Source organism: Macrobrachium nipponense, chromosome 2 (genome assembly GCF_015104395.2).
Source record: "Macrobrachium nipponense isolate FS-2020 chromosome 2, ASM1510439v2, whole genome shotgun sequence".
Classification (NCBI taxonomy): Eukaryota; Metazoa; Arthropoda; class Malacostraca; order Decapoda; family Palaemonidae; genus Macrobrachium; species Macrobrachium nipponense.
This window is the reverse complement of record NC_087201.1, coordinates 92,478,330-92,506,259: the sequence shown is the minus strand read 5'-3', so window position 1 is coordinate 92,506,259 and position 27,930 is coordinate 92,478,330. Positions and strand designations below refer to the sequence as shown.

Below are 27,930 nucleotides of genomic sequence, written 5' to 3'. Positions count from 1 at the left end.
TTTATAGATTCTTCCCCACCCCCTGCCCTCTTTTATTTTCCTTCCGACAAATCTGCTATTAATTTCTCGACGTTCAGTTGAAAGCTGAAGGGTTTGCTCTCTCAACGGTTTCTGTGTCTACTCCTCTATTTCTGAAGGCACAGCACCTGTTGGAATATCCTTCAAAGATTCGCTTTCTCTTCAAATGCTGTCCATATAAAAAACAAACAATGGGGAAATCTACCTTTTATGCATAACAGACAACGCTAGAAAAAGAAATCCCAGTGACTAATCATCTGTATTCGACAGCCATTTAAGAGTGATGTTATCACTAAAATAATCTCGAAGAGTAAATTCGACAGAAGTATCATAAGGACTCTGCTTCTCCTCCTGAGACATGACTGCCGTTGCCCTGTGCGTCTTTGGCAATTGGTGAACCGGTAGCAAAGGATCAGAGGCTATGCACTGCACAGTTATGCATGATAAATAGTAACTCAGTGAAGACCCGTAAGGGGCCGCTGGAGAATAAGATTTGGCGATTACCCTTGGTGTCGATGATAGATTTGGAGAGAGAACAGATGGGATTTCTACGGCAGGTCCCTCAGGTACATCTGCATCGTATTCTTTATCGGGATTTCTAACGCTATCAGGAACTCTGCCGCCCTGATTTTCTGACGTCACAGATTCAGGTGCACTATTAATTAAAGGCAATACAAACGCTTCATCGGAAATCAGATCTGAAGTGTCGAGGCTTAGTGTTGTGTAACCTAAGTCGACGTTCTGCAGTTCGACTTCTTCTATTAAACGTTGGGGTTTCCTTCTTATTTTGAAGGGCGTCCTAACGAGCCGGCTACTTCGGAACAGATTTAATCCCCAGAATGCTTCTATTATGTCATCATCGTTGGTAACCGCTACGTAACCAGACGGCATCCGTACGCTGCAAGAGAAAAAAAACGGGAAATAAAAACCAGCGCAAGCAATGAAATTACAATTCTGGAAATTAAAACCAAAGAAAATCACATATTCTATGACAATGTGGGGGAGGGGGGGATACATCTTCACCTGCGGAAAGGGTGACATGAGGAGTGAATGAAAATGAAAACAACACAAAGTCACTACAGTTACAACTGACTGGAAGTGTTTTTGCTGGGTAGGTACTCTTCCGTGTCTGGACAGTCCTGGTACAGAATTGGGCAACAAGCTTTCGAGTGAGTTCTCGCACATTAGAGGTGAAACAAAAATAATAACACTAACGAGTAGCACAGCTCTCTTAATTCATTAAGTGAAAGCTGGTACTCACTATTTTTTATACTTACCAGTGAGGGGACTCGGGACACTTCACCACGAACAGTTTTTCCCCTGCTATAGTCAGCTGCTGAACGTACTCGAATTCTTCTCTCACGTCACTCATGAAGCCTCTAAAACACTGAGGAAAGAAGAAGAATAAGCTCGTGTTTTCGACTTCCTGTGGCTAACTGCAGGCGATTGCACTAAACTCATGCTCACTATTACAAATATTACGAAATATACTGAAATTCTGAGAATATTCACGGTTAGCTAAAAACCACTCATTCATTACATCCTAGGTGCAGTACTATTATCTGCCAGCAAATAAATAAATAAATAAATAAAAAATAAATAAAATAAAATAAAATAAAATAAAATAAATAAATAAATAAAAACCAGTAGATATTCACATATGTGACCGTAAAGCTACAATTTCGAGTAAGTGTTATTTGTAGTAGCAAGCAAACCAAATGCAACCCACGTACTGGCCCGAGGGAATTACGCGTCTGAATAAAATATACAGGCTACACGGTAACTGATAATAAGTTGGATGTGCTTTGTGAAGTAGCAGAACACATTCAATTCTCATTTTCAACTTAGTATCAAAAGCAGTTTTCTAAACATGACATGAAAATGAGAAGATAAAAATCTATTTGCATCCTATTTACATTGAAGAAAAAAATAAATTATCAGTTTCTTAGACAAACCCTTAAACAAATCGACAAAACAAATGGCAATATTCAACAACTCCTTTAATGAGCGATGTTCCTGCGCATTAAAAAAAAACTAACTTCCATTGAAAAAAAAAAAACGCGCAATACTCGAGTATAAAACAGATAAATGAAAAGTAGTCTCTACACAAATCCGTACTCGCTGATGCTACCACGTAGCAGCGCATTTAAACAAACTGAATACCAAATACCTTTCACTCTACAACGAATAAGCTAGACTACGTGCAGCTATGTGCACTGGAATATAAAAAAAATTATGCCAAGCGCCGGGACCTATGATGTGGTCCTTCAGCTCTGACAGAGATATTGACAGCAAAAAGATTTTAAAGGTGTAACAGGAGGAAAACCTCCCAGTTGCACCATAAAACAATTGTAAGGAGAGGGTTAAGGAAAGTAAGATGAAAGAGAAAGAATATGGAAGGAGGGACAGACAAAGGAATGAAGTGGTTGCTCTTTAGACTTTGGTTGCAGCTAGGGGCCAATGGGACACCGCACTAACTCCTACGGGAACTGCACTGGTAGATCGGTTGACCACTCAACAGAAGCCTTCGAGTGCCGCCAACACCCATTCTGTTTTTCTAACACCAAATTTTCTCGTTTATGTGGAAGTTGAACCGTAATCGGACTTCTCACGTCCCTACTGCTCTATTACCCTGATTTTATTCATCTACTTCTTCCTCATTTTTATTTATATGGTGCTTTTACGTTGCATGGAATCAGTGGTTATTCAGCAACGGGACCAACGGCTTTACGTGGCTTCCGAACCACGTCGAAAGTGAATTTCTATCACCAGAAATAGACATCTCTCACTCCTCAATGGAATGGCCGAGAATCGAACCTGCGACCACCGAGGTGGGACGCCAACACCATACCAACCACGCCATTGAAGCGCTTCTTTCTTCCTCATTTTTCTACACAGACATCTGCTTCTTAACTATGTCAAGACACCTCTAAGTTTGGGGGTAACCTTATAAAACTTGGCGGCCCTTTCCCTACATCCTTCCCATCTAGCCTTTTAACAAACTCCCGAAATCTTCCGACTTGAAAGACAATGAAAACCTTTTCTTCCAGTTGTCATTCCTGGAATAATGATGTTTCTCTGGGTCTGAGGAATGACGCTTATAACACATCTTCAGTAAGTAAGTATTCGAATACACAGTACATTATATGTATTACTGATATTTCTTTCTTTGTATTGTGATATTACCAGTCTTGCTAGCGAAGTCAAACAGTCAACTAAACTTTAAGCTTTACCTTAGATTGTGAGCTTCGTAAGCATGATACTCTGCTGTGTAAACTTGATATCTTTAGGTACATACAGTATTCATGAAACACAACCAACCTTTGCGTGTCGTATTTCCAATATTTTTGGAACTAAAGTGCGTAAATTATTTAAATATGCTAAACATTTCGAGGAGAAAAAAAGCGTAACTTGGGATTTTTCAGCTCACTACCTAGAGAAATTAGACTGAAGAAACTAAATTCTTTGGCACTTACAATCATGACGGCATACCATTCCGGGCGATTATTGACGTATATGATGAATGGGCCTCCCTGTGGATGGAAAAAGCACTGAAAAATTATTTCCCAAATTAAGGTCACTGAAAGAACTGCTATCACTGAGAGTTTACATTATAAAATGCCTTGCTTAATTCTGTAACTTTAGTTTGCTACTTATTTAAAACGATAAGTCTCATCTCTATATAATTTTACTACTTTGTAGTAGTATTTATCTTTTTAAACCCTGCAATAACTGATTTTGTTAAGTTTTCAGTAATAAAAAACTATAAAGATGCGGATGGATTCATATACTAACTTATACAAATAAAAACAACCTTCTTATGGTTGAAAGATTAAAAACGAACTTATCGATACGGAGAAAACTATGACACCAACTTCCATAGGCTAAGCAAGTTTGACGGAATATCTTTATGAAAACAAAACTCCCACCTGAAGAGGAGAAAACTGAGAGTCAAGTTGGGCAAGAGTAATATTACAGTAATATGGCTGGTAGAAGAGGCTGATAGCTATAATATTAAAACGAATGGTGGAAGAATAGTAGAGGGTGGGTTGCATAAGAATTTGGGAGTAAATACCTCTTTCATGCCATCTAACAAACCAATTTTTTCCACATAACCAAACCATTGCCATCGATTCTCTCCACATGACGAAACCATTGTCATCCATTCACTCCACATGACCAAATTTGCATCATCTATTTTTTCCACATGACCAAACCACTGTCCTCCATCCTCTCCATATGACCAAACCACTGTCATCCATCCTCTCCACATGACCAAACCTACATGACCAAACCTTTGTAATCCATTCCTTCCACATGACCAAAACACTGTCAATCAAACCTTTTATCCAAAATCTGTATCCATCCATCCTCTCTACATGACCAAAAACATTGTAATCCATTGTTCTCCACATGACCAAACCACTGTCATCCATTCTCTCCACATGACCAAACCATTGTAATCCATTCTCTCCACATGACCAAACCACTGTCATCCATCCTCTCCACATGACCAAACCATTGTAATCCATTCTCTCCACATGACCAAACCACTGTCATCCATCCTCCTTCCACTGAACCAAAGACCATTGTAATCCAAATTCCCTCTCCACATGACCAAACCATTGTAATCATTCCTCCAAACGTTCAAACCCGGTCATCCATTTCTCCACATGGCCAACCAAACCAGTCATCATCTTCTCCACATGACCCAAACCTTGTCCGTCCATTCCGCCAATGGCCAAACCAAACCGTCATCCATTTTCTCCAATGGCCCAAACCACTGTCAATCCATCCACATTGGCCAAACCACTGTCATCCATCTCTCCACTTGGCCAAACCAAACCTTCTCCATCCTCCTCCACCTTACCAAACCATTAGTCCATTCCATTTCTCCTCCAAATGGCCAACCCCAAATTCCATTTCCAATCCACATTGGCCAAACCACTTGTCCAGCCATCCCCCCCCCCACATGGCCAAACCAAACCTGTCATTCCATCCACATGGCCAAACCACTGTCATCCATTCTCACTACATGCCAAACCACTGTCCTCCATCCTCTCCACATGACCAAACCATTGTCATCCATTCTCTCCACATGGCCAAACCAATGTCATCCAAAATCCACATGCCAAACTTACTGTCATCCATTCCTCTCCACCATGCAAAACCAAACCTGTCATTCCAATCCTCTCCAATGACCAAATCATTGTCCTCCATTCTCTCCAATTGGCCCAAACCACTGGTCCAAAATCCCTCCTCTCCACATGACCAAACCATTGTAATCCAGTTCTCTCCACATGACCAAACCACTGATACATACCAAATCCTCTCCACATGACCAAACCCATTGTAATCCTTCTCTCCACATGACCGAACCATTGTAATCCATTCCTCTCACATGACCAAACATATCATCCATTCCTCTACGACATGAACCAAACCACTTGTCTCCATCCTCTCCACGTGACCAAACCACTGTCCTCCATCCTCTCCACATTACAAAACCAGTGTTAATCCAAATTCTCCACATGACCAAACCACTGTCCAATCCATCCTCTCCACATGACCAAAACCATTGTAAATCCCTTTCTCTTCCACATGACAAACCACTGTCCTCCATTTCCTCTCCACATTACCCAACATTGTCAATCCATTCTCCTCCACCATGACCAAAACCCTACTGTCATCCAATCCTCTCCACATTACCAAACCACTGTCCTCATCCTCTCCACATGAACCAGACATTGTAATCCATTCTCTCCACAGCACCTAAACCACCTTGTTCATTCCCATCCTCTCCACATGACCAAACCACGCCTCCATCCACTCCACATGACCAAAACCATTGTAAATCCCTCCTCTCCACAGGACCAAACCATGTCATCCATCCTCATCCATTGGCCAAAACCATGTCATCCAAAATCCTCATCCACATGAACCAAACACTGTCATCCATCCTCTTCCACATACCGAACCAGTTGTAATAATCATTCTTCCACCATGACCAAACCAGTGTCATCCTTCTGTTCCACTGACCAAACCAATGTTCCCTTCCGATTCCTTCTCCACATGACCAAACCACTTGTCCTCCCTCCGTTCCTTCTCCACATGAACCAAACCATTGTCATCCATATTCCTTCCTCCACTTGGCCAAACCACTGTCTTCACATCCGCCTTCCACATGCCAAACCACTGTCATCCACCATCCTCCACAGGAACCAAAACCACCTGTTAATCCTTCCCCTCATCCCACCATGACGCAAACCACTGTCCTCCCCTCCTCCTCCACAATACCTCACAACCTGTATCATTCTCCTTCACATGACCAAAACCACTGTCTCCATCCTCTCCACAGTGACCGACCAAATAATTCCATTTTTTCCTCTCCACAATGACCTAAAACCACTGTCATCATCCTCTCCCCACATGACCAAACCATGTAATCCCCATTCTCTCACAAATGACCAATACCACGTCATCCATCCTCTCCACATGACCAAACCATTGTTCCATCCCTCTCTCCACATTGGCCAAACCATTGTCATCCCATTCCTCTCCACATTGGACCAAACCACCATTGTCATCCCTCCTCTCCAACATGGCCAAACATTGTCATCCATCCTTGAACATGACCAACCATTGTCATCCCTCCTCCACATGACCCAAAATCTGTCATTCATCCTCTCCACTTGACCAAACCATAGTCATCCATTCTCCAAACGGTCAAAACCACTGTTCATCCAAATTTTCTCCACATTTGCCAAACCACTGTCCAATCCATCCTTCCAACATGGCCAAACCCAAATTGTCCATCCATTCTCACAAATGGCCAAACCACTGTCATCCATTTTTCCTCCAATATGGCCAAACCACTGTCATCCAAATCCACATTCGGCCAAACCACTGTCAAATCCAATTCTCTCCACTTTGCCAACCACTGGCATCCAAATCCTCTCCACATTGACCAAACCATAGTCAATCCATTCTTCCCATCGTTGGCCACCAACTTGTCATCCCATCCACATGGCCCAAACCAAACCTGTATCCATTCTCACTTATGGCCAAACCACTGTCCCCATCCCTCCACATGACCAACAAATGTTCATCCATTCTCTCCACATGGCCAAACCAAACTGTCAATCCATTCCTCTTCCACATGACCAAACCATAGTCATTCCATTCCTTCTTCCACTTGGCCAAACCACTGTATATCCAAATTCCTCTCACATTGACCAAACCATTGTCATCCATTCCTTCTCCCATGGCCAAACCACGTCATCCATCCACATGGGCCAAACCACTGTCATCCATTCTCACTGACTGCAAAACCACTGTCCATCCATCCTCTCAAATGACAAACCATTGTCACCAATTCCTTCTCCACTTGGTCAAACCACTGTATCCCATCCCTTCCACATGGACCAAACCATAGGTCCAAATCCATTCTCTCCACATTGCCAAACCATGTCACCATCCACTATGGCCAAACTACTTGTCATCCATTCTCACTACAGCAAACCACTTGTATCCAAATCCTCTCCACATTGACCAAACCATTGTCCCATCCATTCTTCCCCACCATGGCCCAAAACCACTTGTCAATCCATCCACATGGCCAAACTACTGTCAATTCATTCTCTCCAACAAGACCAAAACCATTGTCACCATTCCCCTCTTCCACTTGCAAACCACTGGTCCTCCAAATCCTCTCCACAGGCCAACCATTGTCATCCATTTTCTCTCCCACATGGCCAAACACTGTCATTCCCAATCCACATTGGGCCAACCACTGTCATCCATCCTCTCCACAAGACCAAACCATTGTATCCAAATTCTCTCCACTTGCAAACCACTGTCATCCATCCTCTCCACATGACCAAACCATTGTACATCCATTCTCTCCACTTGCGCCAAAACACTGTCATCCATCCTCTTCACATGACCAAACCATTGTCATCCATTTCTCCACTTGCCCCAAACCATGTCATCCCATCCCTCTCCCATGACCAAACCATTGTCATCCATTTCTCTCCACATTGCCAAACCACTGTCATCCATTCTCACTACATGGCCAAAACCACTGTCCTCCATGCCTCTCCACATGACCAAACCAGTGTCATCCATCCTCTCCAATGACCAAACCATAGCATCCCTCTCCAACGGCAACCCACTGCACATTTTTCCCAATGCCAACCACTGTAATCCAACCTCTCCACATGACCAAACCATTGTCATCCATTCTCTCCAAATGGCCAAACCACTGTCATCCATTTTCTCCAAATGGCCAAACCACTGTCATCCATCCACATGGCCAAACCACTGTCATCCATTCTCTCCACTTGCCACACCAGGTCATCCATGCTCTCCACATGACCAACCCATAGGTCATCCATTCTTCTCACTTGGCCAAACCCTGTCATCCATTCCACAGGCCAAAAACCACTGTCATCCTCACCATGCCAAACCACTGTCATCCATTCTCTCCACATGACCAAACCATAGTCATCCATTCTCTCCACATGGCCAAACCACTGTCATCCATCCACATGGCCAAACCACTGTCATCCATTCTCACTACATGCCAAACCACTGTCATCCATCCTCTCCACATGACCAAACCATTGTCATCCATTCTCTCCACTTGGCCAAACCACTGTCATCCATCTATCTCCATGACCAAAACCATTGTAATCCATTCTCTCTAATGGACAAACCACTGTCATCCATCCACTGGCAAACACTTCATCCATCCACATGGCAAACCACTGTCATTCATCTCAACTACATGCAAACCACTGTCATCCATCTCTCCAAAAGACCAAACCATTGTCATCCATTCTCTCCACTTGCAAAAACCACTGTCATCCATCCTCTCCACATGACCAAACCATAAGTCATCATTCTCCACTTGGACAAACCTGTCATCCACCACATGGGCAAACCATGTCAATCCATCCTCACACAGCCAAACCACTTTCAAATCCATCCTATCACATGACCAAACCATTGTCATCCATTCTCTCCACATGGCCAAACCACTGTCATCCATCCACATGGCCAAACTACTGTCATCCATTCTCTCCACAAGACCAAACCATTGTCATCCATTCTCTCCACTTGCAAACCACTGTCCTCCATCCTCTCCACATGACCAAACCATTGTCATCCATTCTCTCCACATGGCCAAACCACTGTCATCCATCCACATGGCCAAACCACTGTCATCCATCCTCTCCACAAGACCAAACCATTGTCATCCATTCTCTCCACTTGCAAACCACTGTCATCCATCCTCTCCACATGACCAAACCATTGTCATCCATTCTCTCCACTTGGCCAAACCACTGTCATCCATCCTCTCCACATGACCAAACCACTGTCATCCATCCTCTCCACATGACCAAACCATTGTCATCCATTCTCTCCACTTGGCCAAACCACTGTCATCCATCCTCTCCACATGACCAAACCACTGTCATCCATTCTCTCCACATGCCCAAACTCTCGTCATCCGTCCTCTCCACATGGCCAAACCACTGTCATCCATCCTCTCCACATGACCAAACCACTGTCATCCATTATCTCTACATGCCCAAACTATCGTCATCCGTCCTAATCCACATGACCAAACCACTGTCATCCATTCTCTCCACATGCCCAAACTCTCGTCATCCGTCCTCTCCCACATGGCCAAACCACTGTCATCCATCCTCTCCACATGACCAAACCATCATCATCCATTCTCTCTACATGGCCAAACCATTGTCATCCATCCTCTCCACATGACCAAACCATGTCATCCATTCTCTCCACATGGCCAAACCATTGTCATCCATCCTCTCCACATGACCAAACCATTGTCAATCATTCTCTCCACATGGCCAAACCATTGTCATCCATCCTCTCCACATGACCAAACCATTGTCATCCATTCTCTCCACATGGCCAAACCATTGTCATCCATCCTCTCCACATGACCAAACCATTGTCAATCATTCTCTCCACATGGCCAAACCATTGTCATCCATCCTCTCCACATGACCAAACCATTGTCAATCATTTCTCTCCTCATGCCAAACCATTGTCTCCTTCCTCTCCACATGACCAAACCCATTGTCAATCATTCTCTCCTCATGGCCAACCCCATGTCATCCATCCTCTCCACATGACCAAACCATTGTCAATCATTCTCTCCACATGGCCAAACATTGTCATCCATCCTCTCCACATGACCAAATCATTGTCATCCATCCTCTCCACATGACTAAATCATTGTCATCCATCCTCTCCACATGACCAAACCATTGTCAATAATTTCCTCTTCCACATGGCCAAACCATTTTGGGGGGGTTCCATCCCGTCCTCTCCACATGACCAAACTATTGTAATCCATCCTCTTCACAAGACCAAACCATTGTCATCCATCCTCTCCACATGACCAAAATGTTGTAATTTTCCAGCCTCCTTCCTCAATTACCAACAACACCATTGTCATCCATCCTGTCCACATGACCAAACCACTGTCATCCATTCTTTCCAAATGACCCAATCATTGTTATATATTTTCCCACATGACCAAACCACTGTCATCCATTTTTCCCAGATGACCAAACCATTGTCATCCACCTTCTCCACATGACTAGACCATTGTCATCCATTTTTCCCACATGACCTAACCACTGTCATCCATTTTTCACACATGACCATCCACTGGCAGTGGGATGCCAGGACAGACAGGTGCCAAGAGAGGTCGAGCAAGAGAGGAAGGAAGGGGTCGGCCAGAAATTTGGGGAGAAGCTTGAATTGTTCATCATGGAAGCCAAGGTTGGAAAGTACGAACATGAAGGCAGTGTTCGGGCAACTCTCCTTTTACTGGAGTGATACTTGAATGGAACTGTAATTTGAATATAAAATTTTAGCCAAAGGTTCAGCGCTGGGACCCGAGAGGTCGTTCAGCGCTGAAAATATTTAAAATCGATTTTTAGGCGAGGGTTGGAAATAAAATGGAAGAAAGAGAATATAAACAGAGGTACAGCAAAAGGAATGAAAGGGGTTGCAGCCAAGGGCTGAAGGGACGCTGCAACGAACCTTAACTAATGCCTGGCGGCATGACCTCCTTAAGGGGGTTAATAGTTGAAGCTGCTGTGATGAAGTTTTTTGTGCAGTACATGCTGCATAGGAAGAAATGATAAGGTGGGAAAGAAGTGGTAAGAAGGTTAGCACAGATGAATGAACTGATGCCAGTATTATGAGTTGGTTTAGTCATGAGAAGAGAATGGATAAAAAGCAGCTGACGGAAAGATTGTATAGTACTTCAGAAATGTTAGGGGAAAGGAGGCGAAGAAAATGGGTCAATTAGATGGGGTGAAAGAGGTACTGGAAAAGGTGGAGCCTTAACACCAAAGAAAGATCAGAGTTCCTGCAAAAAATGGGTGAATGGTGAAGTGTGCAATGGGGTTCAACGGACCATTGATGAACTTTCCATGGATCGTACGAGCATGGAATGGTTAGGGTTGTGGAAGTCATTTCAAAGCTAACCTGGACAGGATGTAGCTGCAGTTGATTTTCACAGTGACTTGGACTTATCAAGGATACAGCCACAGCCACTGATATGTCCTCTCTAAGCTTCGATGCATAAACCTCTTTCCGTACCCTTTGGGAAGAGAGAAACTAGTTAGTTAAAAGCACGTTGGCTTCATCTTCAGAATTATGATGGAAAACAAATTACCAGTAACTGGAATCAGCTGCTTAATGGTTTTTCAATAATAATACAAAAAGGAAGCCACTCACTCAGGCAAGTTGGAAATATTGGCATTGCGTTGGCCATTAGCAGCTTGTAAGTTATAAAACGTTGCTTGCTCCAATCCAGTGATGTGAGTTCCAGCACTACCTGCATGCAGTGACCTTGAAAGCTCAGGGAAAACTATTTCCATCCCGTCAATCTTTTGTTTTTCCATGAGCCAGTAATCCCAGTCACCTCCCTTGGAAAGAAGAAAATAACTTCACGGGGATGAAATGGACCCACAGGAGGACTTGCAAGGGGAGTTCAAAGACTGACAACTCTCATGACAAAGTTTTCAAGGCGTCTGATCATCAAAGAAGCTGTTTGCTTTGTTTACTTTGTTTCAAACAAACATCTCGGCTCCCTTGCCCCCTTAAAGTCCTACATCATATCAATATACCCATCAGGGTACAACTGAGGTCACCCCTTTTGGGTCTAATGTGCTCAAGTATTTTATCACGTTGCATCATCGGTAGAATTTCATTTAGAACAGCATTTGAAGTCGAGTCAATTAAATTGGAAATTATTACAGAACAGACATCTGGATTAGTGTGGCCTTGAGGAGGCAGCATAACAACAGCTAACATGATATCAAATTGTGAATGGGTTCTCATGCTTCCTCACTACTACTACTGCTACTACTACTACTACTACTATTAATAATAATGATAATAATAATAACAGGAGAGTGGTTTAGGATTGGTGAGTCGATTAGTGAACTGAATTCAGTCCACTGACCAACCTCTGCATTATTTATATACCTCAACAATAACATAATGATAATAGGAAGTAGACCATCCCTTAAGCATGCCTAGTTAAAAAGGATTACTAGTGGATCCAGGAGGGTGGGGCACCAAGGCATGTGCCACCCACCCAACTTGAAAAATAATGGCAAAATAATAATATTGTAGATTTAGATAATAATAACATAAATGGAAAATATATAAATGAGGAAAAATTTATTATAGAAATAATAAAATTATGAGACAAAAATAATAACAACACTAAGAAGAATAACAATAATCTTAAAAATAATTATAATAATGGATTCGGTATTTACTGATAGAACAGGTGATTGCTGTCCATTTTCATCAATTTCTACTTAAATACTGAATGATATCCTGAAAGAAAAATGTGTGTGTGTGTTATGAAAACTGGTGGCACCCCCTATGAAATTGTTCTGGATCCGCCAGTGAAAAGGATGGCTGTGCATCATGCGAATGAGTCTTATGAGTGTTCTCAATTTTTCTTACGGGTAGCATCCAAGACAGTCATAAGAAAAACTGAGAAGACTCAATATAAGATGAATTCACACGGTGCAGCCATCCTTTTTAATAATATAATAAAATGTTCCCTATTCTACGGCATCTCATATCCAAATCCATATCTTTAGCTTATTCATTCCTTCCCAAAAACTCATAGAGAGTCACTTCCACTACTACTCGAATTTCCATTGACCGCCTCCACTCACTCACTCACTCATTCATTCAGATCTGAAGCTCGTCTCGGTCTTCACCATTCATTCAATAATCCAACGACTCACTCCATTGACAGTGAATGGCATTGTGCGTCCAGCATCACTCTACTGGCATCGTATTCCAAGATATATATTTCCTTGTACCCATTGATCTCCCAATTTATTTATATTTTCTTCCAGGCAATTTCTTCGTCTGTCTAAGTATTTCGCTGGGATTCACTCCTGTACTATGACGTCACTTCCCACATGCAAGGTCCCCTGACTTGAAATTCAACCTTCTAACGAATATGATCTTCTTTTGAAAGCAGTCACAAAAGGTAATGGGAAATACAGAAAGAAGAAATCAGTTATTAGGAAAGGGAAACACATAAATTCACAAATTTCACAAATAAATATTGAAAAATATAAATTAATTATTAAAATACAATGTGGATTGTTTTAGCGTAGTGGTGAATTGCATCTTCACTTGAACTTTGGAGGTTCCAGCTGTGCAACATCCCATCTCTTTCATATTTCATTTGACTCTCAACACTTTATTCCCCCTTGTCTACCGGTGACAACCCGTCCCTTTGAATGTGTGAAAGCAATTCGATCTACTTTTTCATCTTCACTGAGCCCCTCATTTCGTGTAACAGCAAGCAAGCGGCAATCATGCAGAACTTGCAACGCTACTTTACCCAACTCGATGGCATCCACTTCTGAAGAATTTTGCGACTAGCCATCCAACCCCACTGGGGAGGAGCCCTGCCCCTGAGAACTCGAGTTGGGTCGAGACTGCGTCCAGGAAAACTTTGGCTGTGATGAGCTGACACTGCCATGACAGTTGGGTCGTCGTCAAGGATTGACGAAGTTTGCTGAAAATACCTTTAAATAGAAGAAAAACATCAGGGCTTCGACTTTTAATGGCTCTGAATTCGTGGTTATAAAATACATTGTCTTGCACTGAAGATAAATACACAAAGCCTATCCTGACACTACAATTTAAATGATGAATTCTGTCCATATACTTATGTTGAAATGCCCGTAACTCTGGTGCGACAATTTCAGAACAAAATAACCAAGAGCGAGACAGAGTTTCTTACCAAAGGAAATCTGGGCTAAGGATAAGATCGTCTTCGAGAATGATTATCTTATTTGCCTCAGGAAATCTCGCAAAGGTCTCGCTGATAGCGTGGTAAGTGACATTTGCAATAGCGGACGTTGCAGCTGATAAATCACTTGTCTGCTGTAGAGCTTCGCGTTTGCTGGTGAAGCATACGATATGACAATGTGCTATTCAGAGACTTCAGAAATCTAGTATTTGTAAGATGTTGCCTTCACAATATGAACTTATTAGAAGTTTTGTTATTACAATTGTTGAGATAAAATATGACTAATTAATTTAGAAATGCTATAATTTCAATGCAGTTCATCCATTTCACGTGACGTATAAAATATGAATACTAGTTTTGCTAAATGACAATTTAGTTGCATAAAAAAAGGCTCGTTCCTTACCTTAAAGATAAATTGAAAAGCTTTATCAGTTCTTCTGTTGCTGGAACGTCCACCTCTAAATGAACTACGAAGGGCGTCTGTTGTGAGCCTTTTATCCTCATCAGTTGGAGTAGCAACCTTTATTTGAATTGAATTGAATATAGAATTTAAGCCAAATACCAATCACTGGGACTTATGAGGTCATTTATCGCTGAAACAGATATTGTCAGTAAAAAGTTTGAAAAGTGTAACAGGAGTAAAACCTCGAAGCAGTTGAACTGAAACAATTGTTAGGAGAGGGTGAAAAGTAAGATGGAAGAAAGAGCATATGAAAGGAGGCACAGTAAAAGGAACTAAGGAGTTGCAGCAAGGGGCCGAAGGCACGCTGCAAATAACCTTAAGTAATGTCTACAGTGCACCGCATGAGGTGCAGTGACGGCACTAATCCCCCTACTGATGAGTAGCAACCTTAGAAGAGAGAAAAACATCAAAATTACATTTTATTTCTTCTTGTAGGCCATTTGGATACAAGTCACTGCATTACACAGAGTAACTGTCTTCCGCCAAAGACAAACAACCCGTTCCTAAGACGTCCTTCAATCTTAAAAAACACAAGTTTCAAGTCACTCTCTGTTTTTGGAATGGAATGAAAGTGAATATAATATTTGGGCCAAAGGTTAAGCGTAGGTCATTCCACGCTCAAAGTGGAATGTAGAACAAAAGGTTTGAAAGGTGTTACGGAAGGAAAAACCTCTCCGTTGCACTACGAAACAATAGTTAGGGAAGGGTGGAAAGTAAGATGGAAGAAAGCGAATATGAACGGAGGTACAGCAAAAGTAATGCCAGAGGTTGCATCTAGGGACCCAAGGGAAAACTTGAAATTGGGTTTCAATTTCATATGATTTATCCAACTTACCTATAGATATTGTAAGGATGCTTTGACGTAACAATGACACAAGGGATCGTTTCTCGAATTTCCATATTCTCCTGAAAGCAGGAAGACATGATGAAGGAAGCAACGACGTCACTGCTTATTTATTTTTTTTCTCATGAATCCTAACCATGAATATTTCCAGTTTACATTTACCACACAGAACTTACAAATTCTTAATTTTTTTAAAAATCTCATCCCGCATGATTTTGAATGAGACACCTGTTGTCTTGAAGGTAAAAACTTCCGGAAGGGAGTTTCTAGGTCCCTGTTTTCATCGTGCAATGCAACTAAACGTTTCTGCCCACTATGAGGTACTTAGTACTTGATTAATGGTGTCACCATACCTCAAACATTTACCGTAGACTGACCAGCAAGACTACAGAGAACGAAAATAAGCCTATTAAAGACCAGACATGACAGTTTCAACCCAGGAGTATTCCACATCCTTCTTTCTACTGGTGCGCCTCATCTTTTTCGAAGCTTACTTGTAAAGATTTGTTTCTGGAGGCTACGAGTATGGGATCTAATCGTTGAATAGTAACTACTGAAATTTCTGACACAAGAACCACAGCAACGCAATACTCACAGCCTTAGCAAAAGCAAGATTACTTAAAATCGGTCGACTGCATCGACATATCTCAGGGAAGCCATCGTATTTCCTACAGAAGTCTCGCTGGGCCTTTAAATCTGCTCTGTGGTGCCAGTCACACTCTGTACCTGCTAAACAACATTTGTGTCAGCAGTCAATACAAGCTCTGAGCATTAGAAAAAATGTATATACATATACATATATAAACCTGTACATTAGTGGAGAATGTTTTGGTTGTCTCCTATAAAATATGAATTCTTTCAAACGCTTAGCTTCCTTGTCTACACTGTTATACAGAAAAGCAAGTTTCGCTCTTAACTGTTTCTCGAGGGGATGTGAACACTTAATGCCGACGACTGCTGGGGAAGAGCCATGACTTCCCAGTGAGCGAGTTTCTCTTCAGTTGACAAGACAGGTCGCGTCACTACGACCTCCCATACCTGGTGGACGCTAAGGACACAAGCCCAGGCCTCCCCAATCGCCAGCAAAGACGCCCCCTTGCAACCTCTCTCGGCTAAGGCGGACTCAGCTTCTGCAAGGTATCTAGTTCCTTCTGGCTAAATGGAAAAGGCACACGAAAATAACATTAATGTAAGCCAATCCGTCGCTAACTTGGCTTCCAATGTTTATTTTATTTAATTAGAGAATGCTTTTGCTCAGAGCCTTTTCCAAACCAGTCATCAAAGGATTACGAGTGAAATGATGAGGCAGATATCCACTCATCTGCTCATACCAGTATTACAGTAATATTAATTTAAGTTACCATTAGGAATTAATCAGTTTCCAAATATGCATTTGTAGTTCAACTAAGAACTCACATCCGGTGAGTTGTTCAGTCCCCTCTATATCTATGGTTCAGTCAGTCAGCTAGTCAAAACTGTTCTGCCCATTCAGCTGTTGAGTCAATGAAGTAAACCTCTAAGAGTATATTATTTCACCCCGGCAAGATCAGGCTACTGACTTCCAGACACTGCCAGAAAAAAAAAATTGGTCACAAGAGGTGTCCCATTCAGGATCGTCGCATGAAAGCAACCAGCTAACATCCTATGGATTTGCCACGAGAGATATTTGACCCCCAAAAAATGGCAGCCTATAAAATGAACACCGGCTGTTCAAAAGAACAAGTCTAACACGAAAATTCTTGGAGTTTTAGCATTATTAGGTTCAGTGTATGGAAGAGGAGGATGCAAATGTATCATGAAATATGACAAATTATTTCATTGGGGAACAATGAAAATTTTGCGATTTGTAGAATTTTCAGGTACATATATGAAAGCAGAGAAGCATATGTTGAAAGAATATCTACAGCTAACTGTCAACATTGCGAGGCACGGAATGGGAAAATTATGCTTTTTGTCAGTGCCAATTATATGGGCTTGAGAGGGTACGAGAGGAAAAATATGTGCGCCTAACTTTTAACAATGGAATTCATATACAACTTTTAATTTGCTTCTGCATTATCAGATCACTGTAATTGTACATATCATACTGATCCTTTCAAGGGACATAGTTGGAAAATTCTATGACTGGGAGTTGTATAAATATCAGATCGTCTTGATCAGCCTCAAGGGGACCTTCTGCCTTTCTACTTTTATCACTTTATAACCGGTTTGATCTGCTGAAACAAAGGCGCTTAAAGGTCTTCCCTTATATATCTATCAGAAAACCTTTCAGGTGTTCAGATTTTATCCGACTTGAAGCCGTTTAAGCAAGGAACTCAAAAAAAAAAAAAAAAAAAAATTATAATAATAGTTTTATACACATTACTATTAAGAAACGTTCTCATATAAACATACCACACTGACTGACACTTCTGTTCATGAAAGAAAAATAGAGGAAGATGCTTGCTACACGATACTTAACCATTGTTGCCACAATCACGATGCGACTCGGCTGAATTGACTTGAGAAATCGCTGGAGGACCTGACCCTCCGATGGGTTGAAAGTTGGGAAACTCCTGGAGGCCACAACAAAGCCTTCCTTCTCATGAATGGCTAAGACGATCGTCCCAGAGTCTCTGCTGTGCCCAGTGTCGTATACCTGTGTGCAGGTTGGAGAGGAATATATAATCATATATATATATCTATATATATATGTATATATATATATATATATATATATATATATATATATATATATATATATATATATACATACATCATACATACATATATATATGAATAACTTGATCACGAAGTATATAAAACGTGATGCTATGTATAAATAAAGGTTTTTGCCACGAAAGAAAAAATGAAAAAAGCGAGATAGCCGAGTACTTTCGGTCTTGTTCCGACCCTTTACTAAGGCAAACTGATTTTACAGAGGAAAACATAGTCAAAAGAAGGCTTAATATCCAAACTCCCCGCTTGCTTGCCTTTTTGTTTGGGAAGCAAACCCTTCCCAAAGTTGTGATTTCTGGGACTCTGGAGAGAATGACACCACAAATAACATTAGAAAGAAAGCTACCAAATATCAATACAGAGATTTTATTATTTTCTTTCCTTTCTTTACCGATGATCAGGTGGGGATAAGTTATAGTAGATTTCACATCAAAGACCGGTGACATTTGATGTCTAAGGCCCGCGTCATTGACAAGAACGCTCCTGATTGGGCTTTGTTGAATAAAGCCAGTCAACACGGGCTGGAAAAACTTCAGTCTCTCGAAGAGAGTTTCAACAGTAGGCAGGGTTTCCGCCTCTCCCTGCGGGGATACCTTTGAAAGACGTATCCCTCAGGAGCGGTGGAACATACATCTTGCATATGTGAAGTCTCGAGAGAGACTGACAGTTTCCAGCCCTGTGATTGGCATACCAACAGCCAATTAGGGGCATCGTAACGGACTGGCCTAGACATCAAATGCATGGTTGATGTGAATCTACTCTAGTAAGCAGTTTGGAAATCAGTCATTCCATTGAAGTCGGCCAATATCGGAATCTTCATTAACTTGGTTCAACTGGATTCCAAAGTCCTGCCTTGGAAGTTGAGGCCAAGGCCTCTATAACGTTCCTTAAGAGGAACTGATAGTAGGAGGATGTTATTACTAAAGAAGTGAAGCTTCCAAAGAAAAAGAGCAAATGAAAAGCCTTCCCATAAACTAGATAGAATATACATAGAATTTAGGCCAAAGGCCAAGCGTTGGGAGATAGGTCATTCACCACTTCAATGGAAATAGACAGTAAAAAAAATGTTCAGGTTTTCAATACCAAGCGCATGAAGCAGGTAATGTAGTGGAAGTCTCTTTGAATGGAGATTCGTCGCTGTTTTCTTAGTAGATGATGGCCTCTGTGAATAACGAAATATATATAATATACTCCTGTGTGTATTGGTAGCAGTGCCAGTCCCTTAACCAGGGTTAAAATTTATACTTGGCCTTATCCTAGCATTTTACATGATCATGATCTATCATAGCAAAATAGTGGAAGACATTTTTTTATATTTTTTCTTAAAATTGTGTTTATAATAAATGTATCTCAAACCAGAACATTTTTGTATACTTTTTAGTTACAACGTGGTGGGCCAAGATTATTCTCTAAATAAAGGTCCAGGGTAAATTCGCAGAAAATGTGACTAGTTTGAATGTAAAAGGGAAGAATGAATATAGCTACTGCATAATAATCTATGGATATTCGAAAAAAATACAACGTGTTATAAGAGTAGTTGTTAGAGGCACTACTGTCTGTTCAAGAGATTAAAATAATTTTCTGTGATAAAGTAATGGTGTTAATTTCACTCGACACCTCGTCTGTGGATAGTCCTGTACGTTCAAGGTTTAAGGTCTTAGGAATGCTCTGTGGAAGCTGGATCAAACGGTTAAACCAATTAATAACACCCATTTTTACTGAACGGTAATGTCTTTCACATACCGATTGATTATCTCATCGTTCCCGTTTAAATCACTTCAAATTCGGAGCAATAAGATGGATTTCCGCTCAACAAAATGGGAGCAATTCCAGTACCATATGTAGGTTACTAAAATGGACATCATACTCAATTTGGCAAGACTTCCTACTATGAGGGAGCAGTTTTGCAATAGTAACATCCTCCTGTAGTACTACAAAATGGCTGTCATGCCAGGCGAAACACTTGTCACTTTTGAGATATGGGATGTACTCATGTAGTAAAAATCTTTTACTGGTCTCTGATTTGATTTGATTAATGAGACTTAGGCTGTCAAGCCAAACACTATGGGCACCTTTTCGGTTATTCACTGCTCAAGACACTGGAAAGTTGGTGTTTGAGTGGATGGACGCCAAGATAAAGAGATCCTGTAAACAAAGGAAATAAAGTACATGCATCTAATGGTGGAACCGAGAGCAAACTCCCAAACTGCTCAAAGAAATAACATTTATGAGGTGCTGGAGCAAGACTGAAGTAAGGAAGCAGGAATGGAGGTAAAGGGCTGGAGGGGTGCTGCAAACACCCGTTAGTAAAACCTGCAGTGCTCCATGTGAGGTGCATGCCCTAATGCTAAAAATACAAGAAAATCTATAAAAGATATTAGTTTAAGCCTATGGGCTGCTACAAGCGTTCGTAAAGCGACATGAAGCTACCGTGAAAATTATAAGCATATTCAACATGGTAAACACAAAGATTCTGTAAGGTGTTGCATTTTCCTAAATAGAATGAAGTGGAAACTTTGCAACGTCACGATCTTACCATTGTGTCGTTAATCCAAAGTGAAAATCTGTTGGAACTAAGGAGTAGGTCTATGCCGAGATAAGAGTTGTCCTCAGAGCCTCCGCCACCTGCAGGTAATAAGAGTTTCTGTTGATTAAATAAACCCCTTCAAGCCATGGATAGCACTCAGAATGCACAAATAATTCAGGTAACGCAAACACCTTTCTTTTTCTTCTTTCGTTTGAGGCACTGAACTAATAATTTGACCAATAATCCTCATTTTCTCTGCTGCTGGGAGGGGTCAACTTATATATATATAATAATAATATATATATATATATATATATTATATATATTATTTTATATATATATATAATAGATAGTAGATAAGATAGATAGATAAGATAACCAATTTAAGCCTCTTTAAATCAACAAACTGATACGGCTGTTTCTTTTAGTTTTTTAATATGGCCTTGGCCTTGTGGTACGAAGAAGTGTTGGGCTAAGATATAAAGTAACAATGTTTTTATAATGACAAGATGTTAAAATTAAATTTCAAACACCTGGAAGTAAGGGAAACCTTTCCGCTGAATGATAAGAACACCTTTCCTCCCACTACAAACATTCTAGGCCGAGGTAATGTCCAGCTGTAAGGGCCTCGCATCCTATAACAGGTTGCGTGAGGTTAGGTAAGGGTGCATCCCTTTATGACTTCTGGAACTCTTGGTGAATTTTACTTGATATTTTGTTGACTAGGTACTGCATCCATTACACACATTATGTTCACCTAACAGGTGCACTGCATTACCTATATAACACAAGATAACACGTTTGAAAAATACATGATTCATGTATACATAGACAGGTATGACACTCCAATGGGAACAAAAAGGTGACTATTCCTGCCAGCCACATGTTACTTTTCATCAACCGTTCTTCATGCCTAAGCTACTATTACATAACCATATTAGTTCTTGATGTTCTAAATATTTTCTTGTCAATTCAAACTAATTAAATATGCAAGTACTTACGCTAGCTGCAGCTGGCAGTACCATTTTTTTTTTTTTTTTGATTGGTCTATGCCTACACTGAATGGCCTACAAGCGGATTTCTGAGTAAATCATTGCCTCGACTTTTTATCAGTAACCGATCTGATATAGGGTACCTACAATTCCGCGATGGCCTAGACTATGGCAGTTGCGGTTTTTCTATGCAGTTTTACCTCCAGAACAAGAATTTTAAGTAATATTTATACGGACGACTGTAATTAACCCCAGGGGGCCAGTACTAAACACGGCGAAATACAGGTGCATATAAACTAAACATGTATTATGTATATCAGTATAGGTATCTTGCTTGTAATCCTCCGGGTATTTTAATTGTGGTAAAGAATCCTGCACTGTGTACACAAAATTGAACGTAAGCACAGTATCATAAAGAGATTATCTATGTTATCACAGTATTTATTAATAATAATCATAATAATTGATCCACTTTTTATCAAAAGCTACCTATAACTAGACATGCGCATTGTTGCGATGTAGCATGACCAAGAATGGCTTAGGCAAATACAACCCTCCAGAACTCCAGAGGTTGCAGTCGACCGATAAAAATAAATAATAAATAAATCTTAACAGGCAACAAAATACCGTAAGAAAAATCAATTTCGGATGCGGAACTCGTGCCTAGTTTTAGCAATATAATAAACCTTAATAATAATAATCAATAATAATTTAATAATAATAATAATAATAATAATAATAATAATAATAAAATTAATTAATTATTATTAATTATTATTATTATTATTATTATTATTTGTTATTGCCCATCCTTTTACCTTAAGCTCCCATAATCACTGTGCATGGGCCGAAATAGCATGCCAGGATGGTCTAGATGGTTTAAGTTCGAACTGAACAAAAAGAAAAAAAACAAAAAAAGTAATTCTTGACAGGCAACAAAATACCGCAGGAAATTCGGATGCAGGGATCGTGCTTAATTCTACTGCGTTCAATGGAGAAATAACTTCCTAATCATTGGAATGAAACATCGCGCGAAAATCACCGTGTGGGCAGAATGCTGGCCATTGGCCAAAAGGGGTGGAGAGAGATTTGTATCACAATTTGCCCATCTCGCCATTTTGGAATGTAATCTTTTAATTTTCCATGACAATATCTTGTCATCTATGACATTTGTTGCATTATGTTAAAGTAAATTTAGTAGTACACATTATTCAATCTAGTAATTTCTGTTTACATGATAAGACATTTGAAATAGACCTAAAATTATTATTAGTATTAATAAGACTGATATTAATAAGTGATCTGTAAAAATAAATTATTGATATCAACAAGTGTGTTTCTTTTTGTAATAATGAAGACTGACATTAATAAGTGATCTGTGAAAATAAATTATTTATATCAACAAGTGTGTTTCGTTTTGTAATAATGACTAACATAAGTAAGCAATACGCATAAGCGAACATGAGTAAAATTTAAGTCCATTGTGTCATATGGTGATAGGGTTAATACCTAGGTGACACAAACTGGATAGCAAGGTGGTGAGACCTAGGTAGTGCATAAAATGCAAAGTATAGAGTATGAAGACTTTGATAGTTAGAAGGATATTAAATGTAAGGGGTTCAACAGGCTTTAGTGGTAAAATTTATTACACAACCCCATGGCAAAGACATGGAATCACTGAGTCTCAGCACATGGCATGTATGCTTATTTCTATTGTATGACACATATACGTGTTTCATTGGGTTCATTGGAAAGTGCTTTTCAAAGCTTTTAACCGATGATAAATTTATTAAAATTTATATTAAAAAATTTGGAATAGTCGAGTAAAAACCGAACCAAGGTAAAATGCATATCTGGATATCTTTACTTAAAACATTGCAGCGCCGTATTTTCTACACGTCTAATTATATGCATTTAAAGGGGATTTCCAAGAGCTTTCCAATGAGCCTTTATTTATCAAAATCGGTAGGAAATTATGGACGACAGATTGGAAAAGGCATCTGCAAGACTATGCTTTAATAGCTTAATTCAGCGTCTTCTCCACCCTTTCCAATGGTGCTGCGCAGTGACAATCAGCGTCAATACATTTATACGTGCATGTCCAGTCCACGTTTATAGTTCCATGCTTCTAATACTACCATCTGACGACCGGAGCTGGGGCAATAAGTCAAAATTTTTAAATGTATACTAATTTGAATACTACTGAGATTGAGATATCAGAAGTGAAAGCGAACACCCATCCATTATGATTTCGTAATTGGCCTGGTAAAAAAAAAAAAGAACGGCAGGCGTTTCATTGTCTGGCCGAGATGACGCCGCTGGTCTGCTGTCTATGGTCTTACCATTCCCCAAACAATGAAAATTTTTTAGTCATTTGTATTTTTCCTAACACAAACCTGAGGTCTTCACATGCCCCTGGTCTGCTATCTTGCCATTCCCCCGTTCCTCACCCCGCCCCCCAAAAATATAATAGAATAAAAGGATTGTATGGTAGCAAGCCTTGCATATTGTACAATAAACTGTGCACAAATTGATAGGCCCAATTAACCGTTAAATGAAGGAGTCTTTATCCAAGATCATATCCACTATAGGGTCTGGATACACGAGCGCTAAAAACGTCGCGTTGCTGACGCCATCTGACGCTGTCTTTTACAGAGTGAGACATCTTCCCATCCATTTCAATGAAAACCACTCATTTGGACTACACTAGCGCTGCGTTAGGACGCGTTACGAATTTCTAACGTCGGTGTTAGTAACGCCTTGCTGTGACTACACGAGACCGTGATGGCGCCCAGCTGCTGGGACGGCACTAAATAGGCTCCTCCACACGGGCGCCCAAACATCTTGCTGAAATCCTTTAAAAATTATATATATATATATACTTATTATATATATCTATATATAATAATATATATAATAATATATTATACAATATATTATATATATCCTATATATATATATATTATATATATATATATATAATATCAATATACATACATAATATATATATATCTATATAATATATCTATATATATATATATAATAATATTAATATTATATATATAAGGACGTTGAGTCGAAAGATCTTGTAGCTACTCCATTGTCTATCTTTCCTTCATGGCTTATACCTTTTTTTTATACATTTATCACGTTCCAAACTTTCGTGATTCAGTTACGCACACATACAATATATATATATATATATATATATATATATATATATATATATATATATATATATATATATATATAAATGTAATAGCCACAATGTATGTCAGGTAAAAATGACTAGTAGATTCTACGTGCATATATATATATATATATATATATATATATATATATATATATATATATATATATATATATATATATGTGTGTGTGTGTGTGTGTGTGTGTGTGCGTGTGTTATGTATATATAATATGTTACATTTTACTACAATCTACTGTTTATTCTTTAAGTAAATTAAAGGTACCCTTATCATATTGTATAAACATTGTATGCAGCATAACTGCGTTATTCTTTCAAGAAATGTTTGATTTCATTTGAACAGTATATGGACGTATTGAAAAAAGTCATGTAACTTTCTGCATGTTTTTCTTCATCGCAACCTGCTTCACGTAAATTATTGGCATCGCAATTCCACTGCATATAGATATATGAATACACACACACACACACACACACACACACACACACACACACACACACACACACACACACACATATATATATATATATATATATATATATATATATATATTTAATAATTTGCTTTAATCACTAAAGAAATACAGGCGCTGATACACTTTTTGGAATGAACCTGCTACGTAGTTCAAAGGGTCCAAGGTGTTTGTCTGATTTATACCTGAAACCATCCATGTATGTTTCAAGGTTTAACCCCCTTTGGAAAATATGCTGCGGGCGCCGCCCATGCTCCTCTACAGATGCCACTCTACGTCAGTACCGTGAGAGACACCAAATTTATTTGTGAAGTTGAAAACAGGCCGGCATTATATAATATCAAAATGAATTATTATTATAGCTGTAATAAAGGTAAAACTTGTCGCCATGCTTTCGGTGGTTTCCAAACATAAAGGGAAATTAATGAGTAGAGTCTGTCCGATAATGCAGGGTGAACCCAACACGTGTCTTACATTTTCCTTTGCAAGTCTAATGATTTTGAGGCGCAAGTCTGTCACACATCCTACTTAGACAGCATCCATAATGAACTAAACATGCTTGTGTGATGCTCAGTAACGCTTTGAAAAAAGCGCTCGGGTAGCCTGGCCAGAAACATAACGTTAGACAGCGTCAGCAACGCGACGTTTTTAGTACTCGTGTATCCAGAGTCCAGACGCTAAGCCAGTTTAACAGATATCTTCGTTTCGTTGGCTAGACATTCCCACTTGTAGCAGAACCAGTTACACGTAGTATATAGGTACCTAAGATTCCAATGAAAACTTTAACGTCTCTCTCTCTCTCCCTGATACATTCCTATGGTTATACATCAGAAAGTTTAAAAGGGAAATAGATTCACCTGACACTAACGATGAAAGACGAAGACAAATCAGGGCGCACAATGATATCAGCCAGTGTCCTGAAGCGTCCATTATGGTGGCATCATTCAAGATGCGAAATTTGTTAGACAGTGATTCACATTACACACACACACACACACACACACACACACACACACACACACACACACATATATTAATATATATTTATATATAGATATATATATCTATATATATATATATATATATATATATATATATAATTGTTTTAAATAAAGCTTGATTCGTGTTTTCGGTTATGAAACAATAAAATCTTCATCTCCCATCTTCCAGTGACATCATTGATACTGAAGTTTTGATGTGAATTCTGTCTGTGATAAGGCTGAAACGAATGCCCACCCGTCACAAAGGAGGAAAACGAACTGATGAAATTCTGTTACTTATTCCTTTTAAGCTTCCCTACTCAAGGGGAAAATACGACAAAATTAAGTTCATTAACCTTCCTGAGTTCTTTTCGAGATCCGCTATAGTTACATAAAATGATAACGTAAAAGTACGTATAATAATGTTTATATCAGCGTCAACATTTAGCAGATTTTAATCAATTCCAAAATTTCCGTTCTGTCTGTATTGGTTCCTTAATGTCCAAATGTATTGCGTAATATTCACAGACTGGCAGAGCGAGCAGGGATTCTTGAGGATAAGTAACAGGGTTACAGGATTTCATCAGTTTACTTTCCTCCTTTGTGACATCCAGACCCACGTTGAGTTCCGCACCACAAGAACTTCAACATAAAGGACGTCATTGAGGAGAGTCGATGTCGTCATCGCTTCATCCGGTATCATTCAAAACAAATAATTTTTAAATGTAAATATTTGTCTTTTAACCCCTACATTTTGATGAGATAGTCAGTGCCAAGTCGCTAAAACCCTTCTGGATGATACCACAACAATGGACACTCATGGACGATGCCTGACAGGACTTTGCACACTGCTCTGTTTTCTTCGGCTTTCAGCGTTAGTGTCAGGTAGGACTAAAAGATTGATAGAATGGTAGATAATTGTGTTGATTGATAATTTTCCCTTATAATGTTGATTTTTTCATAAACTGAAGTGGCAACACAATAAACGTTATACAACAGTAAGTTTTTATCAATGAGACAGTGCCTCTAAATAGGATTTGCATAAAAGAGATGATTCTTGATCATCTAAAGGTATTCTACTGAGAGGCAGTTCGTTGCAAAAATAACCGTAAACAGTTGTCGATAACAGAAATATGTGTCATTTAGACTGACAAAACATGGGAAAATATTTTTTACCATATTTTATTACAGATATTTCCCTTTAATTTATGAAATTCTCGTTTAATTTCCATTCATTTCTGTTTACTTCGTTTACGAAAACTTTCTTTTTATGAGATATTTATGTTAGCTCCTGGCCTGAGTTTTTAATTACTTTCACTGAAACGAGTACGTTTAAGGATAAATAGTGAAGAGC

At 39.7% G+C, this 27,930-nt stretch overlaps 1 protein-coding gene across 4 annotated transcripts; it reads right to left on the bottom strand.

Moving 5' to 3' along the window:
* Positions 1 to 30: 30 nt before the first annotated feature.
* On the bottom strand, positions 31 to 26,582 carry LOC135220787 (protein O-linked-mannose beta-1,2-N-acetylglucosaminyltransferase 1-like). Of its 4 annotated transcripts, none has more exons than XM_064258265.1 (14): positions 26,454 to 26,582; positions 20,933 to 21,021; positions 18,140 to 18,316; positions 16,596 to 16,833; positions 16,274 to 16,407; positions 15,670 to 15,740; positions 14,775 to 14,891; positions 14,363 to 14,524; positions 13,958 to 14,144; positions 11,812 to 12,002; positions 11,560 to 11,674; positions 3,495 to 3,551; positions 1,296 to 1,405; positions 31 to 916 (listed from the first exon to the last, which is right to left on the bottom strand). In XM_064258265.1, the coding sequence occupies exons 1-14, from the start codon at positions 26,524 to 26,526 to the stop codon at positions 268 to 270; spliced, it is 2,370 nt and encodes a 789-aa protein (XP_064114335.1). In that variant the 5' UTR covers positions 26,527 to 26,582; the 3' UTR covers positions 31 to 267. The 4 variants fall into 4 exon arrangements, with proteins under 4 accessions (XP_064114335.1, XP_064114336.1, XP_064114337.1 ...); XM_064258266.1 differs by having other exon boundaries at positions 16,274 to 16,404; XM_064258267.1 differs by lacking the exon at positions 26,454 to 26,582 and adding an exon at positions 21,925 to 21,938.
* Between the last annotated feature and the right edge of the window lie 1,348 nt (positions 26,583 to 27,930).